At 51.7% G+C, this 18,627-nt stretch overlaps 1 protein-coding gene across 1 annotated transcript; it reads left to right on the top strand.

The window, feature by feature from the left end:
- Nucleotides 1-5,518: 5,518 nt before the first annotated feature.
- LOC142873392 (retinol dehydrogenase 16-like) lies at nt 5,519-11,810 on the top strand. Its single transcript, XM_076007404.1, has 4 exons — nt 5,519-6,324; nt 8,506-8,764; nt 10,093-10,256; nt 11,360-11,810. The coding sequence occupies exons 1-4, from the start codon at nt 6,012-6,014 to the stop codon at nt 11,578-11,580; spliced, it is 957 nt and encodes a 318-aa protein (XP_075863519.1). The 5' UTR covers nt 5,519-6,011; the 3' UTR covers nt 11,581-11,810.
- The last annotated feature ends 6,817 nt before the right edge of the window (nt 11,811-18,627 follow it).

Below are 18,627 nucleotides of genomic sequence, written 5' to 3'. Positions count from 1 at the left end.
TCGGAGCTAGTGACCTCAGTGTGTAAAGTATGTCATCCCTACACTCAGGCAATGCCATCGTCACAATTTCTGTTGGCCTTCTGCTACACGTCCCAACATTTCAAGGTTTCTTACTTTTTCTACCACCACCCTGTGTTGGATTTTCATTAGGTTTATGTGTGTTTTGTGTTTGCTGCAAGACCTCTGAACTCCGTGCCTTCTGCCTGTCTGTCTCCCAGGAGGGAGCTCGCCCCCTTTGGGGTTAAGGTGGCTATAATTGAGCCTGGTGCCTTGGGCTGAGGCTTCACCTCTGGCCCACATCATGGACTATGACTCAAAGTGGTCACCTTTGCCATGAGAGAACAATCATGGCCATGAATAAAATCTAACTTATAGCAGTGCACGTCCCCACCGCACCCCCACCCCTCAGCACAACCTCCTTTTGTCGTCCCTCCAGCCATCTTTTCTCAGCAAGGGAGCCAGGCCCAGTCCCATGGAATTGTGCAGTGACTGGACCCAGTTCCACAGAGTCCCCAGGTGCCACCAAGCTGATTTTACTAGGTCCGGTTGCTGCCCTAGTCCTCTCTGAGGAGCACAGGGCTATGTAGTCCTCCATACAAAAAGTCCTCCCCTCCAGCCACCTGATAGCCAATGGCTGTAGGGGATGTGGCCCTTCCTTTATAGGACCCACCATTGCCTAGGGAGGGGCTGCAGGCTGCAGGCAGGACAATTCCATGGGACTGGGCCTGGCTCCCTTGCTGAGAAAAGATGGCTGGAGGGATGACAAAAGGAGGTTGTGCTGAGGGGTGGGGGTGCGGTGGGGACGTGCACTGCTATAAGTTAGATTTTATTCATGGCCATGATTGTTCTCTCATGGCAAAGGTGACCACTTTGAGTCATAGTCCATGACGTGGGCCAGAGGTGAAGCCTCAGTGCAGGTGACCCCCCAGTGTAGCCCAGCATGGAGGGCCAGGGGTTTGCACCCTCACAGCTCTCCCACGCTCTGGAGAGCACCCCTGGGGGTGAGTCCAACCTCCTGAACAACTCCCCAGTGAGCTCTCCAGTGAACTCAGCCTCTTACTTCATTTCAGTTTGCTTTCCTGGTGTGTGTGTGTGTGTGTGTGTGTGTGTGTATGTGTGTGTGTGTGTGTGTGTGTGTGTGTCTGTGTATTTTGGTTTGAGAGAACGAATTATGAAAACAAAACAACAAAAAAAAGGTCTAGTGGCTTCAGATTACATGTAACATTGTGGCTTTGCTTTCAAGTTTGGCACCATCAAAGGACACTCAGTGGCCTGACCCTATAGCATTCAGGGCCTCGGTCCTCCAGGATGACCCTCCCTGGCCATCTTCACGGCTTCAGCACTGACGTGCTCCACACCAATGCCCACTTCACGTTTTCCGTGAATCTGAGCTCACTTGCTGTTTTCACACCCAACACGGATCTGATCAACAGCACAGGGTCCCCTGAAGGCTCCCTGTCCTCAGCTGTTACACTGAGGGAAGAAAACCAAGACCCAGGCAGGTTCCTCCCAGCTACAAAGGGACCTTAGCCTGGGAATCTGTGTCCCCTTCTGCAAGTGCTTTCTCTGTTGAGACCACACTCACAGCGACCCCAGAACACTGAGGACTCAGAGTCGGGTCTGAGGAAGCCCTGGGAATTCCTGGACAGTTTTCCAGCACACAACAGGAGCTCAGCATAAATGAGCAGAAAATGAGAGACTGGGGTCCAATCCTGACTGTCACTCCATGCATCTGGAGGGCAAGTGTGGGGGGTGTGGGGTTGGGGTCCGAGGGAGGGCAACTGGGGAGGGGCAGTGACTGTAATGAGGGTTGATCCCTGGGGGACGCAGAGCAGGTGCCGCTGAGGGCAGGAAGGCCGAGCTTCCCCAGGGAAGGGATCTGGGCCTGCCGGTCCTTATTGCCATCCTGTTCCTTGCCTGTCCTTCTGTCTATTCCTGTGACACCAGGCTACTCAGTATAGCCTGGAAAGGGAAGCATTGCCTCTGGCCTGTGTAGCAGGAGGGGCTAAGACAGGACAGGGATAATCCACCTGCCCTCTTCAAACCTTCCTCAGGTCGTCCCTCTCACCCCCTGACCTCACTGAACGCACCTGCCACTTCCTCACATAAGTCTGCATGCCAACTACCTGACGCCACCCACAGCTAAGGAAAAAGCATCTTCAGGAGGTAAAAGACTATGAAGTATCACATCTCCTTCGTGTAACTTATTTCATTCCTCCCTCCTACAAACTCTGGAAGTTTCCTTCTGGCAGTTTTCCAGCCACCACTCTCTCCCTTGTCTTCTTTCCTGGCCTTTGAGTCAGACTCCCCTTTTGGCATCACTGTCCTTCTTTGCAGACAATTACTGCATCAGGAGGAGACCTTGGACACTCTCTTTCCCTTTTCCCTGGAGACCTAGAGACTGTCAGAGACTGAGCTTTCTGAGGACTGAATTCTGGGTGCTGAGGCAGATGAAGAAACCCAGATTCAGAGAGGAATTTCATCCAGTATGTCTGGAATCCAAGGGTAGCTTTCCTAAGAGATTAAACTCCCTGAGCATGGCTGAACTTATCAAGTGTTTCTAGGGTGACATATTCAAAGGGACTCCATGGGTTCAAGTCACATGAAACACTGGTTATGTGTCCTCTGGACAGACCCCTGTTGTGAGCACCTTCCCGCCAATGTCTGCTACGGTGACACATGAGACGACCAGCGAGGTTAATGGTTTTCTCCCTGTCCCCAACCCATGTACATAGGTATCTTCAGAGGCAGGAGAGGTCCCTGACCACCTCCAAGCCATTTCCACCTTATGGGAGGGTGTAGACTGATAAGGCTAAAGTATACCCTGAGGAGTGGGGCAGCAGGCAGAGAAGGTACAGGCTAAACTTCCATTCACCAGCTCACACCCTCCCCTATTGTCCCCCCACCATTGTCCCAATAGCCTCAGAGCCTTGAGTGGCCCAAGGCAGCAAGACAACCAGGAGCACTATTGGATTCTTGTTTCTCAGCTGCATAACTTGGCACTTTCCTACTAACATTTCTGGGTTATTGGATGAAATCCCAGGAGAACCATGTCCAGGAGGGGAGGATGGAGGTAGGACAGGTGACTTGATGACATAACAGCTCCCTCCCTCCACCCTATTTCTCTCCCCAGGACACATCCCTCTCACACAGCATCCAATCCCACCAAAACAAGTGCCACAGTCCTGGTTTCACAGGGCTTTGGCCGGCCTTGGGAGGACCCAGGTGAGGATGGCGTCCACCAGGAAGGCGGGCACGTAGCTCATGGGGAGGTAGAGGAGCTTGGCATCCCAGCCAGCTGATAGTGGGTGTGGGGGTGGCAGGCTGTCAGCGCATGCTCCATGCAGTCCGTCACCTTCAACAGATTCTGCTTGTCTGTTGCCAAAGGGTTTTTAGATAGTTCCTCAAAGTCTGTTCAGGAGAAAACAGCCTTAATGGAGTGGCACAACCCTCTGCTCCCTTTCACAGCTCTGAGTTAGGAAGAAAGTTCCTAAGACTTCCTGGGCCCCACAGTGATGTTCCCCAAATATAATTGATGCAGGTTCCCCAGGGAATAACCCACCATTACCCCAGGAAAAACTGGTGCACACTAAGCCACCTCCTGCCTCTAATCCTGGGAATATCGGGACTGCATAAGTTGAAGGTCTCTGCTAACCGAGTCTAAGCATAGGAACACCAGCCGTCTCCAAACCCTGCTGGCCATGGGCCCAGGGTTTCTTCCCTCTCTGTCTTTAGTATCCTCTTCAAAATAATGAGGGGACCAGGTGAGACAGTGGTTCCAATTGTAGTGAGCCTGTAACCTTTCTCTAGGTGACCTGTTGACCATATAGCACTTTAGGAATGGGGCTGCTTTGCCATGAGGCTAAACTTCCTCCTCCCCTCACCTGTCAGGAGGACAGACACTCACAGTGTTGGAGGCATTAGTGATGGTCCCGGGTTTGCATCTCTCCTCAGTGTTCACAGCACACTTACAGTATACCAGAAACTTCTTTCTGTAGATCTCCTTATCTCTGGGTGGCCAGATCCAACACCTCCCAGAAGCTCCCCCAAACTCTCTCACTGTTGGTCATATTCCTTTTGAAGTAACCAGGCTCGATCACAGCCACCTTCATCCCAAAGTGGGCGAGCTCCCTCCTGCAAGACACACAGGCAGAAGGCAAGGACTTCAGAGGTCTGGAAAGAAAAACACAAAGAGCAAACCCAATAAAAAACCAGCACAACATGGTGGTAGGATAAGCCAGAAAGCTTGGCATATTGGGAAGTGTAGCAGAAGGCCAACAGAAATTATGATTATGACGATGGCATTGCCTGTATGTAGGGATGACATACTTTACACAATGAGGTCACTAGCTCCGAATCACCTGGAATCAGCTGCCAGGTACCACCGCTGGGCTATCTCCCCCTCGCCCCTCACATCCAGGGCATCACCAGGATTCGCCCATCTCACCCTCTATGCTCCTCGGTCCCCTTCCTCCCTCTCCTGCCCTGTGACTCCCTGCCATCTGTCAGCGAGGCTGACACAGGTTGTACCATGAAGACCAAGCCCCTGTGTTTCCACCTTTGCTTTTCCTTTCCTTCACCATCTCTTCTTTGGGAAACCAGTCCTGGATGTAGAAGGTGAAATGGGTGGAGACCGTGGTCTCCAGGAGGCTGAGCTGGGCTCCCCTGGGGGACTGATCCCAGCAGGGATCTACACGCAGAGACTGCAGGGTGCCACCAGGGGGCACCTGTCCACCAGGTTAGACAGGTACTCAGAGGTGTGGCCCTGGAGCCTGGCCAAGCTCCTCTCCCAGGAGTGCTGAGATTGTCATTGTCTTAGGGCTTGTGCAGGGGCCTCAGGGAAAGGGCATGGGGAGCGTGAATTTCTATAGGATTGGCAGCTCTCATGGATTTTCTGTTCTGCCCAAGCGCCGAGGTGAGGGAGTATCCCTCTCTTTCAGTGCTTCCTTTTGACTTCCTGGGATTGCTGCTGACTCTGGAGAGGACTGGGAAGCTCCTGCAACCCCAGCAACGGGTCACACTACTGTCTGGATGAGCACGGGTCAGCAGTAGGTGTGAGGATAGAGAAAAGTACCTGTCCATGGCCATTGAGAATTCATTGTTGAAGGAAGTGCAAGTCCCTGACAATATTCGGGATGTGTGACCTGGGAGGGGAGGGCCCAGAGCAGGAGGGCAGAGGGCAGTGTACCCAGCACCCAGGGCTGCGCAAACGGCGCCGGCAGGAGGTGAGCTGTAAACTCTGTGACACCTGCTTCTTTGGTTTGTTCCTCTCTCCCTCCCGGTGACTCAGGCAGTTTCTTTCCTGTGGGTTCCCAGGCCCATTCTGTTTCTCACCCCTTTGACATCTCATACTCCTTCTTTCCACAAAAATACTCTAGCAGGAGGGGAAGTATTCCTGTTTTCTCTGTTTTTGCCTTTTGCTTCCTATCCTAGAGAGATTGGCAATGACTCAGTTTCCTGAGTGATTCTGGGTGCCGACCTGATGTGGAAACCCAGACTCAGAGAAGGGTTTCAAACTACTGTGCCTTCAACCCAGGTGTGGCTTCTCAGTACACCTGGGTCTTCTCTGTGCAGCCCAGGATGTCACTGTACGAGATGTGCAGAGACAGTTCTGACCCTCCAGGTTAGATGGAGTGCTATGTGTGCCATGGTGTGCATGTGTGTGCACTGGTATGGAGACCTGTGTGGACGCTCATGTGTGGACCTGTGTGGACACCTGTGTGGGCACAGCAGGGAAGAGTGACATCGGTGGACTAGGGAGGCATTGCTGAGTGTCCCTCAGTAATATTTCCTTATGGCCAGGACTGGAGGTCTTTCAAGGGCGTGTATCAGAACTTGCAACAGCAGTGCAAACAGAGGACAGGTGGAGTGAGGTCAAGATAGGGTTCCATGCCAGAGTGCCTGGAGGCTTCCCTGACAACTGCCACCCTCTGTGTTCCCTAGTGCTCCTGTCTGAACACTGGCATAGGCTCCTTATACCCTAGTCTGTGAGTGTCTGCCTCCCCAACAACATGTGGCTGTACCTGGCTGTCCTCGTGGGCCTGTACTACCTCGTGCGTTGGCACCGGGAGAGGCAGGTGGTGAGCCACCTCCGAGACAAGTACGTCTTCATCACGGGCTGTGACTCTGGCTTCGGGAACCTGCTGGCCAGACAGCTGGACATGCGTGGCATGAGGGTGCTGGCTGCGTGTCTCACGGAGAAGGGGGCTGAGCAGCTGAGAGCCCAGACGTCAGACAGGCTGGAGACGGTGACTCTGGATGTCACCAAGACGGAGAGCATCTCTGCAGCTGCCCAGTGGGTGAAGGAGCGTGTAGGGGACAGAGGTACTGCCCAGATTCCTCAAGTCTGTTTGTGCTTTCCTCTGTGTTAAAGGGACACCTCGTGTCCTGTCCCTGGGGAGATGCCCACAGTGTTCCCAGGTTCACGTCCTCCTAGCTGTCTAGTCTTCCTCACCCATCAGGTCTCCCTGGGCTGGGGGTGTGCATGGGGCGCTCCGTGCCAGAGCGGCGCTCATGTTCCCAGCTCTTCAGCTTGTCCTTACCTGGGCCAACCCAGTCCATATAGACTTAAGACCAACCCCATGTTCAGAGAACACAAGTTGAGAACTGGTGTAAAAAGGCAGATCTAGAAAGGGATTCTTTTCCTTTCCTTTTTTCACAGCACCACCTTGTCTGTCTTATTATGGGGGATGAAGAGGACATGGATTTCCTTGATCTAAGAATAAATGTAGAACATGATCATTGCCCAAAATACTTAAAAGTATAAAGATAGAAACAAAGTCCATCCTCAAATCACCATCTGCACAAAGATATGTTTTGCACTTTGCTGTAATTGGAATTTTATTTTGATCACAGTTTGTATTACATTGTATTCTCTCAAAGATGAACATTTTTTCAACATAATGAAATAGTTTGTTAAGACATAGTATTTAATCATTTAGAATATTCTTTCCTTGCTGCAGTCTTACTCATTTAAGACACAGCCAGAGTTTGGATATTGGAATTTTTTTATACTTTTTATCCTCTTTGTTGTCATCATGGAAAACTTTGATTTACCTGGATCTCTATAAATGTGTATATTGACTGGAAACAGATAGGAAACCCTGGAAAAGGAACATGCATTTCCAGAAGTGCAGGTGAGGGACTTGGGTCCCAGGGCCAATTCTTCCTGATCAACAACAGCCACCACCTGTTGTGCCTCAGAGGGTTCTCTGCTCCTGCTCCCTGAGGTGTATAGATTGGGAACTGTGTTGACGTTAATTCCTTGGGATTGTGAGTTTGCAACTTCCAGAGATTGTTTTCCCAGATTGGAGTTACCTTGGGACTGAAGTGGAAGGAGCAAGGGTGGCCTTCTGGTGCCGTGGGAGGAGGTGACACGTTAGTGAGCAGAGGGTGGAGTCTGGGGACTGGGCAGTGGGGTGAGTGGGTCTTGTTTCCCCCAAAGCCTGCCCTTAGACTTCCCAAGAACGCCCTGTAGGAATATTGGTGAATATTGATTGAGGATGTTCCAAGGCCAGTCCCCAGATCCACACACAGGATTGTTTTCCACAGTCTCCCAAATGTAGGCTTCCAGGTCTTTTCCTCCCCACCAAATTCCACCCAGGTTTTAGCCTTGTCTGTATTTTTCTTTTGTGTTCCTTTCTTCCTCTGTTCCCTGTCTTCACATGCTGCCTATTGCTGTCTCTCAAAGTTACAGTAATCTGGATAGAGAAACAAACTGAAGGCCACATGAGAGTACTGCAAAACAGGCTTTTATTACACCGATGGGCGGGCTTAAAGGGGTCTCACCTCCAAATTGTGAGCAAAATGGGGTCAGAGCATGGTGGCTTTTATAGTTTACAGAAGCAAATGGTTACAAAGTTTGCACAAGATGGTAGTCTAGTCTGTTATTCTACAGTTGCTTAGTCATACTATTTTGTAGTCATGCACAAGATTGAAATGTAGTCAAAGGTCACTTTGAACTTGAAGGGGAGACTTTAGTTATTTAGTCATGCTAGATTGCAGTTATGCTACTGTTAGGAAGGGAGTGGGCAAATTCTCCCTTACATTACCCCATCAATAGATAGGTGTTGAACACTACATGTATGGGCTTTCCAGAAAATCTCAAAGTTTAGGTGAATGTGCATCATGTCTGTAAGGACCACATTAATGTGTAAATAACCAAACTGCAGTGTCTGTGTTTCCAGACTAATGGATGCACAATATTTCCCCAACACCAGCTCCTGCCGCCATCAAGTGTGGGGTCAATGCCCACCGTCTAGGAGGCCGAGGGCGGGGCCAAGAGGAATAACAGGAGGAGGAGACCTGCGCTGTGTCCTCAACAGGTGCAGCTTGTGCAGCTCCCTAACCCTGCAGACACCGCGATGTTACTAGTCTCTCCTAGTCCCCTTCCAGCACCTGCCACCCTGCTGTCACTATGATGGGCTGGGAAGTTGAACCCTAGCTGTGTCCACACTGCACAGGCACAACTCAGTGTTGCTCTCTCATCTTCCCACTGTCCCCCAGGACTCTGGGGCCTGGTGAATAACGCTGGCATCACCCTGGCCTGGGCTCCCAATCAGTGCCTGACCAAACGAGACTTTGTGACCATACTGGACGTCAACCTGCTGGGGATGATCGAGGTGACTGTGAGCCTGCTGCCCTTAGTGAGGAAGGCGAGGGGCCGAGTGGTCAACGTCTCCAGCGTCGCGGGTAGATTGTCTATTATAGGTGGCGGCTACAGCATCTCCAAGTACGGCGTAGAGGCCTTCTCGGACTCCCTCAGGTATTGCCCTGGGATAGGGCCCTGCCTGAGTCCTCCTGTTCCTGGTCCTCTGTGGGAGCATTTTGCAGCAGTTTGATTTCGTCCCAGCTCTAGAGGCCCCTTGTTCCTTATCTCTTCCTCGACTTTTTGGCCTTCCCCCTTCCTGGTCTTAGCATGACATTCTCTGCACCTCTTCCCCTGTCCTGGTAGAGAGATTATGTCACATCCTCTGAGCCTTCTGAGGAGGCCCCCAGACAGGACATGTGTGAAGCAGATGGGAAGTGGGATAACTGGCTGCTGGGCCCATGTCCGCAGCCACCGAGATGCTCGGGTGCAGGGAGCCCTTGAGGGGCGGGGGTGGCCTCTGACTCAGCACAGCACACAGCAGCGGGCACTAGTTAGTGTGAGAGCAGCAGCAGCGCAGCCTAGGACAGCAGGGGTTGCTCCCTGACCCAGACACTAGGACAGCTGAGAGGGAGAGGGACAGGAGATGGAAAACCACTGTTGCCAGCCCTTGTAGATGTTGTTACCAAGTCAGCCATGGTGGCCCACACATCCCCCAGATTTGGGGCGAGTCTTGGCTGTGAGGTCTGAGCGGAGCACTGAAGCCTGGAACCTGCTTAGGAGGGGTGGGCAGGGCTCCTGATGACAGGACCATGCCATCTCCTGACAAGGGTGAGCGTTAGTCGACTGCCTGTACTGCGAGGTCTTCTTGGGCCAAAAGACAAGGCCAGGCATGGTGTGGGGAGACGGGCAGTTGGACAGAGGTGGGCTATGGAGTACTGTGGGCCTGGGACACGTGCTGTACTTCATGCTGTTGGCCGTGGAACCCATGGAGGAATATACTGAGGGCAACTGCTTGGTGTAAACGGGCATCTAGACCCCCGTGGGCTGCAGGGAGCAGAACGGCTGTGCGTGTGGGGAGCCCAGACTGAAGGCAGAGGGATGCTCCCCAGAAGACAGCCACAGCACACCCGCTGAGAGATGGCCAGGGAGTCACCAGGCCAGGAGAGCGAGGAAGGGGACCGAGGAGCATAGAGGGTGAAATGGGCGAATCCTGGTGATGCCCTGGATGTGAGGGGCGAGGGGAAGATAGCCCTGCGGTGGTGCCTTACAGCTGCTTCCAGGGGATTCTGAGCTAGTGAGTTTGGTGTGTAAATTATGTCAGCCCCACACACAAGCAATGCCATGGTATAAATTTCTCTTGGCCTTCTGCTACACTTCCCAACATGCTATGCTCTTTGGCTTATTCTACCACCATCCTGTGTTGGATTTTCATTAGGTTTATATGTGTTTGTGTTTGCTGCAAGACCTCTGAACTCCTTGCCTTCTGCCTGTCTGTCTCTCAGGAGGGAGCTCGCCCCCTTTGGGGTGAAGGTGGCTATAATTGAACCCAGTTTCTTCAAGACGAACATGACCAACACAGAGAGAGTTTTGCTGCAGGTCCAGGAGGTGTGGGACCGGGCCCCACGCGAGATCAAGGAGATCTATGGCGAGAAGTGTCTGGCATCCTGTGAGTGCACTGTGGACAGTGGGAGAACTAAACTTTGGACCATGATTAACCACTTCGGTACCTCACTCACCGGCCGTGAAACCTTGCCCACAGCTGGTACTCATAGTCCAAATGATAGTTTGTGCTGTGCAGTGACGATGAATCCGTTTTGTTCTTGTGTGATGAGGAAAGCTTTAAACAGGAGTTCTCAAATTATGGCCCGCGGGTCACATGCTGCCTGCTTAGGACATTTATCCGGCCGGCCGGATGTTTTTGCCACCGCTGCCTGTCCTGCTTAGCAACCGACTCGTCCTGGGCCCACAGTGTGGACTCTCCAACGGTCTGAGGGACAGTGAACTGGCTCCCTGTTTAAAAACTTTGAGGAACCCTGGAAAGCACTGAAAGCTTGTTTTACTTTACAGGCAGCTTTACTTGTAATGTAAATCAGAATAGGTAACATATACATATATGTTTTCATTACGTTATTTTTAAATGTTCACAATTTTATTTTGATAAATGAAAAATTAGAAAAGTCATATCACGGCTGTCGGCTAAAGTTGCTGTGCGCGTTTATCTGTGGCTGTCGATTACAGTCGATGCTGGGCTGTGCGCATTCATCTGTGACTATAGTCGACGCTGGTACCGAAGTGGTTAATTCCTCCAACACCATCTGTCCTCCTGCTGGTTGTGGGGAGAGGGCAGTCCAGACTCGCTACAAAGTGGGGTGGTCAACAGGCCACTTAGAGAAGGAAAGTAGGCTGACTACAATTGGAAATACTGTCCCGTCATTATGTTGAAGAGGAGACTAAAGACAGAGAGGGAAGATGCCATGCACTCATGGCCAGCTGTGTTTAGAGAGGACTGGTTGTCCTGTGCTTCGACTCTGTTAGCAGAGACTTATGAAGTCCAGATAATCCCAGGAAGAGAGGCATGAGGTGGCCTAGTGTGGACCAATTTTTCTTGAGATAAGAATGGGCCACGCCCTGGGGCAACCTGCATCCGTTACATTTGGGGCACATCACTGTGGTGTCCAGGAGTTCTTAGGAACATTTCTCCTAACTTAGAGCTGTGAAGGGAACGAAGAGTTGTGCCACTCCATTAAGGCTGTTTCTCATCCTGAACAGACGTAAAACTACTATCTGAACATATTTTGCCAAAATGCAACGAGAATCTGTCAGAGGTGACGGACTGCATGGAGCATGCGCTGACCGCCTGCCACCCCCGCACTCGCTACTCAGCTGGCTGGGACGCCAAGCTCCTCTACCTCCCCATGAGCTACATGCCCACCTTCCTGGTGGACGCCATCGTCACCTGGGGCCTCCCAAGGCCAGCCAAAGCCCTGTGAAGCCAGGACTGTGGCGCTTGTTTTGGTGGGGTTGGATGCTGTGTGAGAGGGGATGTGTCCTGGGGAGAGAAATAGGGTGGAGGGAGGGAGCTGTCATGTCATCAAATCACGTGTCCTACCTCCATCCTCCTCTCCTGGACATGGTTCTCCTGAGATTTCATCCCAGGACCCCAGAGATGTTAGTAGGAAAGTGCCAACTTATGCAGCTGAGAAACAAGAAGCCAATAACACTCCTGGTTGTCTTATTGCCTTGGGTGGCCACTCAAGGCTCTGAGGTTCTTGGGACAATGGTGGGGGGACATTTGGGGAGGGTGTGAGCTAGTGAATGGAGGTTTAGCCCACACCTTCTCTGCCTGCTGCTCCCCTCCTCAGGGTGTGCTTTAGCCTGGTCAGTCTACACCCTCCCACAGGGTATAAATCGGTTGGAGGTGGTCAGGGACCTCTCCTGCCTCTGAAGATACTTGTGTACTTGGGGTGGGGACAAGGATAAAACCATCAACCTGGCTTGTTGTCCTCAGGTGTCAACTTAGCAGGCATTGGCTGGAAGGTGCTCTCAATAGGGGTCTTTTCAGAGGACACATAACCAGTGTTTCACGTGACTTTAACACACGGACTCCCTTGGATTTTGTTGACCTCGAAACACTTGATAAGTTCAGCCATAATCAGGGATTTTATTTTATTTTTTTTCTGTTACTCCCCAAATTCTTAGTAGTGGGATTTTAATCTCTTAGGAAAGCTACCCTTGGATTTCAGACATACTAGATGAAATCCCCCTCAGAGTCTGGGTTTCCTCATCCGGCTCAGCACCCAGAATTCAGTCCTCAGAAAGCTCAGTCTCTGACAGTCTCTAGGACTCCAGGGAAAAGGCAAACAGAGTGGCCAAGGTCCCCTCCTGATGCAGTAATTGTCTACAAAGAAGGAGGACGTGATCCCAAAGGGGGAGTCTGACCTCATGGGCCAGGAAGGAGATAAGGAAGAGAGTTATGGCTGGAAAACTGCCAGAAGGAAACTTCCAGGGTATGTGGCAATTAGGAATGAAATGAGTTACACAAAGCAGGTGTAATAGCTCTTATACTTCTTTGCCCTGAAGATACTCTTTCCTTAGCTGTGGATGGCATCGGGGAGTTGGGGTGTAGACCTGTAGGATCAAAAGGCTGGTGCTGTCTCAGAAGTCAGGGGGTGAGAGGGATGACCCGAGGAGGGGTTTGAAGAGGACAGGTGGATTCTAAGCCCCTCCTGCCATGGAGCCTGTGGCCATGTTTCCCTATGAGAGGGTTTCTCAAGTGCTGGTGTCACAGGAATAGACAGAAGGACAGGCAAGCAAGAATATGGCAAGAAAGTGGCAGGCCCAGATCCCTTCCTGGGGCCAGCTGAGCCTTCCTGCCCTCAGCAGCACCTGCTTTTTGTCCCCCAGGGATCGACCATTACCTACAATGACTGCCTTTCCCTAGTTGCCCTCCCTCAGGCCACCAACCCCACATCCCTGACGCCTGCGTCTCCACTGACATGGAGTGACAGTCATGTTTGGACTCTCGTATCTCATTTTCTGCTCAATTATGCTGAGCGCCTGTCTACACTGGAGTAACTTCCCAGGAATTCCCGGGGCTTCCTCAGAGCTGGCTCTGAGAACTCAGTGTTCTGGGGACACTGTGAGGGTGGTCTCTAAAGAGAAAGCACTTGCAGAAGGGGACACAGATTCCCGGGCTAAGGTCCCTTTGTAGCTGGGAGGCACCTCCCAAGGTGTCTTGGTTTCTTCCCTCAGTGTAACAGCTGAGGACAGGGAGCCTTCAGGGCACCTTGTGCTGTTGAGCAGATCCGTGTTGGGTGTGAAAACACCATGTGAGCTCAGATTCATGGAAAACTTGAAGTGGGCATTGGTGTGGAGCACGTCAGTGCTGAAGCCATGAAGATGGCCAGGGAGGGTCGTCCTGGAGGACCAAGGCCCTGAAAGCTGTAGGGTCAGGCCACTGAGTGTCCTTCCATGCTGCCCCACTTGAAAGCCATGCAACAGTTTCATATGCACTCTGAAGACACCAGACATTTTTTTTAAAAACAAATAATTGCTGGCCGGGCGCGGTGGCTCACGGCTGTAATCCTAGCACTCTGGGAGGCTGAGGCGGGCGGATTGCTCAAGGTCAGGAGTTTAAAACCAGCCTGAGCAAGAGCGAGACCCTGTCTTTACTATAAATAGAAAGAAATTAATTGGCCAACTAATATATATAGAAAAAATTAGCCAGGCATGGTGGTGCATGCCTGTAGTCCCAGCTACTTGGGAGGCTGAGGCAGGAGGATTGCTTGAGCCCAGGAGTTTGAGGTTGCTGTGAGCTAGGCTGATGCCACGGCACTCACTCTAGCCTGGGCAACAAAGCGAGACTTTGTCTCAAAAAAAACCAAAAACAAATAATTGCTTCTCTCTAAACACACACACTCACACACACACCCTCCAGGGATACAAACTGAAATGAAAGAAGAGGCTGACATTTGCTTGAGAGCTCACTGGGTAGAGGTTGAGGAGGTTGGGCTCACTCCAGGAGTGCTCTCCAGAGAGTCAGGGAGCTGTGCGGGTGCAACCCCTGGCCCTCCACACGGGGCTTCACAGGGTGGTGCAGCTGTACCCAGGCTCAACCTCTGGCAAAAGTCAGGGATTATGAGTCAATGGGGCCACCATTGCCATGAGAAAATAATCATGGCCATAAATAAAGTCTAAAGTAAAGCTATGCACGAACCCACCCCCATTACGAATTCTCAGCAGAACCTCCTTTTTCTTCCCTCCTGGAATCTTTTCTCAATGAGGCAGTTAGGTTCAGTCCCAAGGAGCTGTGTAGGGACTGGAGCCCAATGCCACAGTGTCCTGGGGGCCACAGAAGCTGCCTTCACTGAGTCCATTTGCTGTCCTGGTGATCTTTGAGGAGCACAGGGCTGTCCAGTCCCCAGCAGAAACTGTCCTCTCCTCCTGCCTCCTGATATCCAATACCTGCAGGGCATGTGGCTCTCCTTTGCGGTCCCCAGCCCAGACTCAGGAGGGGCTGCAGGAAAACAGGATAGACACAGGTTGCCATGAAGCCCCATCTTGTTGTGTGTTCCAGGTTGGCTTTTCCTTCTTAAACCTGCTCTTCTTCCGGATACCTTTCCTGGATGGAGAATGGGGCAATGGGTGGAGACAGTGGTCACCAGGATGCTGAGCTGGGCTCCCCTGGGAGGTTGATTTCAGGTGGGGTCTGTCCACACTCTGGGGCTCGCCACCAGAGGGTGCTTGTCTGCTAGGGCACCCAGAAGCTCAGAAGTGTGGCCCTGGTGCTTAGCCAAACTTCTCTCCCAGGACTGCTGAGGTTGCCATCGTCATGGGGCTCTGCTGGGATCTTACTGGAAGGACCTGGGTGATCGTAAGTCTCCACGGGAAAGTCGGCTTTAGAGGATTTCCCGTTCTGCCCAAGTGTCCAGTTCAGGCCGTGTCCCTCCATCTGACTGTTCCCTTGGAACTTCCTGAAATTGCTGCTGACTCTGCAGTGGACTGGGAAGCTCCTGCCACCCCAGGAAAGGGTCACACTGCTGTGAGGATGAGCGATGGTGAGCAGTGAGTGTGAAGATTGGGAAAAGTATCCATCCATTGCCATTGAGAGTTCATGGTTGAAGGGAGTAGAAGTCCCTGACAATATTTGGGATTTAGGCCGGGCGCGGTGGCTCATGCCTGTAATCCTAGCACTCTGGGAGGCCGAGGCGGGCGGATTGCTCAAGGTCAGGAGTTCAAAACCAGCCTGAGTGAGACCCCATCTCTACCATAAAAATAGAAAGAAATTAATTGGCCAACTAATATATATAATATAAAAATCAGCTGGGCATGGTGGCTTGTGCCTGTAGTCCCAGCTACTCGGGAGGCTGAGGCAGGAGGATCGCTTGAGCCCAGGAGTTTGAGGTTGCTGTGAGCTAGGCTGATGCCACGGCACTCACTCTAGTCTAGGCAAGAAAGTGAGACTCTGTCTCAAAAAAAAAAAAAATATTTGGGATTTGTTACTGGCAGAGCAGGGCCCAGAGCAGGAGGGCAGAGCGCAGTGTACTCAGCACCCATATGGGGAAAAGGGCGTCTGCAGGAGGTGAACTGTAAACTCTGTGCCACCTGCTTCATGTGGGTCATTCTACTGCTCCCTCCCAGCGACTCTGGGAGTTTCTTTCCTGTGGGTTCCCAGCCCCATTTCCTTTCTCTCCACTTTCTTACTGCTGACGTCTGACTGCCCCTTTCACAAATCATACTCCTTCTTCAGAGAACTATTCTAGCAGGAGGGGACCTATTTCTGCCATACTTTTTACCTTTTCCTTCTCCCGACTTCTCAAGGAAGACCCACATCAGCATAATACTAACCTGCTTCCTGGCCCATCAGCTAGTCTATTGCCTGGCATCAGCATAACACTAAATCTATTGCTGGGAGCATCAACATAATATTAACCTATTGGGGGACACGTCAGCTTGCCTACACCTGGTACCCCACCCCTCGGACCTCCGCAACTTAATAAAAGTAGGAAAAATTGGGTAGACGGTGCTCAGAATTTGGTGGTGAGGCCCCTCTGAGCCCACCGGAGAAATAAACTTTGATTCTCTGACTCTCCATGTGCCGCTCGGTTTGTCTTCAGGACCACCTGCTGTAACATGGGCTGTAACGCTTTGGTTCCCTGACTGGGAAAATCGACTGCACTGGACACTAGAATCCAAGGGTTCGTAGTCACGCACAGCGACCGGTAGGACCTCAGTGACAGAAGCGAAACAGCGCCAACCGCCATTTTGTGGAATATCTTCACTCTTCGCTCCCGCCAGCTGTGGTGTCCCGAACTCACCCGGACACGCTGGAGGGAAGGACAAGTCAAATCAGGTCTGGAGGCATCGGACCAGGTAAGGTCCTGGGACCCACCCGAGTCAGGCCGGTCAGATGACGGAAGAGGAGCTTGATCCCCTCCTGAGTGCAGGGAATTCCCAGGGTGGGAATGTGTAACCTCTGCCTGTGTGAGTGAGTGAAAAGTGACTGTTTGTGTTTTCATGGCTACGGCTACAAAACCTGAGTCAGTCCTCACCTGGGATTCTGTGGGGGTATCCTATGGCAATGTAAGGCTGGTGCTGGGCCCCCCTTCCCTCCCTAGATCAAAAAGAATAGGCTCACAAGACCAGACCTGCCAAGGACAACTGCCAGGCCCTGCTGAAAACAACAACACCTGTATATCCACGACCCAACCTGCCAAGTACAACTGCTAGGCCCCGCTGAAAATAACACCTGGTTACCCACGAACATACCTGCCAAGTACAACTGCCAGGCCTTGCTGAAAACAACAACACGTGGATATCCATGACCAGACCTGCCAAGGACATCTGCCAGGCCCTGCTGAAAACAACAACACCTGGATATCGACCCAGATAGGAAAGTTTTTGGTTCCTGGATCTTGCAAATACCGCCAGGCCCTCCTATTTGTCAATAACTGCCATAGGTCACAGTGGAAAATCCCCAGCTCTTCCTGCCAAAAGTTCCTAGCCTGCCCCAAACAGTATAAAAGCCTTAACTCCCTCAAACTGAGCAACCTCTCAGTCCCCCCTTCTCTTGAGACCCTTGAACCCCATTCAGGAGTGCTCAATAAAGCCACATTGTTTGCTCCCCCTCCCATTTCTTTTCCTGCCAAAAAACTTTACAGGCGTTAACAGTGATTCACTCCTTCAAAGGGAGTGATGGGGCCCGGGGTTTGTACCGGTACACCTTAGCCAAGATGCCTAAGTTCCCACGAGGGACACAGCCAGGTGGACACCTGAGAGAAAACCCGCTCCCCTTGTCTGTTAAGTTGTGACACCATTCAAGGGTCTAGAATGGGTAGCATAGAATCTAAGCCTACAGTCCTTAAATGCACGTTAAAGAACTTTAAGAAGAGTTTCACAATACATTATGGCATCACACTGAGCCCCAGTAGACTTAGTGCCCTCTGTGAATACGAATGGCCCACATTTGGGGTCAACTGGCTCACAACAGGAACCTTAGACTTCCCCAAGTGCTAGCAGTTTGGAGAATTATGACTGGGACTCCTGGCTAGCCCGACCAATTCCCTTACATAGATTCATGGCTAGAGATTGCTCAGACCATGCCTGCTTGGGTCTGGTTCCATGCTAATAAAGGACAGAGCAGGATTTTGTGGCCCACAGGACCAGAGATTCCAAACTGTCCAAACCCATCTATCAGAAGACTCCTGAAGAGGATCCACCACCACTTCCCTACAAGCCTACAGTGACACCTCCTGAAGTATCCTCAAATTCAACAGACACGCCGCCACTGTCAGTCTCCCTGCCGCCAGTTCCAGACCAACCAGGTGTCGACACTCCCATCACCTGCCAACTACGGTCAGCTCAGGCCCAACCTTCAGCCCTCCAGATGCCGCTGATTGAGATGTGAGTTCCGATGCAGGTTACAGATGATGGGTCCATTCAGCCAGGTCAGCCAGTCATGAACTACCAGCCCTTCTCCACCATTGACCTTCTGAACTGGAAGCATAATACCTATCATACAGCGAAAAACCTCTGGATCTTGTTGACTTCCTGGAATCCATCTTTTAGACCCACCATTCCACTTGGGAAGACTGCCACCAGCTCCTTTTAACCCTTTTTAACATAGGAGAACAAGGCCGGATTGTAGCTGGGACCTGGAGGTGCATCCAGGACCAGGCTCCAGCAGGGACCTTGGAAGTGGAGCCGTGGGCACAGACAGCAGCACCCGAGACCAACCCAGATTGGGATTTCAACTCCCCGAGCGGACGAGAGGCACTCAGAAGGTATCAGGAAGCTCTCTTCATGGGGTCTGTGAGGTAACCAGAAAACCAACCAACATAAACAACGTTGCTGTGATCACCCAGAAGCTGGAGGAATCACCGAGTGAATTCTATGAGGGCCTTGTGAGGCCTACTGAGTCTACACACCCTTCCACTCAGAAGCAGCCAAAAACCAGCAGATGGTGAATGTTGCATTTGTTGGGCAGTCCTATCCTGATATCCAATGGAAACTCCAGAAATTTGATGGGTTTGTAGGAG

The sequence above is a fragment of the Microcebus murinus genome, chromosome 10, assembly GCF_040939455.1.
Source record: "Microcebus murinus isolate Inina chromosome 10, M.murinus_Inina_mat1.0, whole genome shotgun sequence".
Taxonomy (NCBI): Eukaryota; Metazoa; Chordata; class Mammalia; order Primates; family Cheirogaleidae; genus Microcebus; species Microcebus murinus.
The sequence above is the reverse complement of the archived record's forward strand: the minus strand, read 5'-3'. Positions and strand labels throughout refer to the sequence as shown.

What these genes read in the sequence shown, in the direction of transcription:
- LOC142873392 (XM_076007404.1), top strand. Translation starts at nt 6,012, where the DNA reads ATGTGGCTGTACCTGGCTGTCCTCGTGGGCCTGTACTACCTCGTGCGT. An exon ending in GGAGCGTGTAGGGGACAGAG is followed by an intron (nt 6,325 to 8,505) that starts GTACTGCCCAGA and finishes ACTGTCCCCCAG; the next exon opens with GACTCTGGGGCCTGGTGAAT. An exon ending in GCCTTCTCGGACTCCCTCAG is followed by an intron (nt 8,765 to 10,092) that starts GTATTGCCCTGG and finishes TCTGTCTCTCAG; the next exon opens with GAGGGAGCTCGCCCCCTTTG.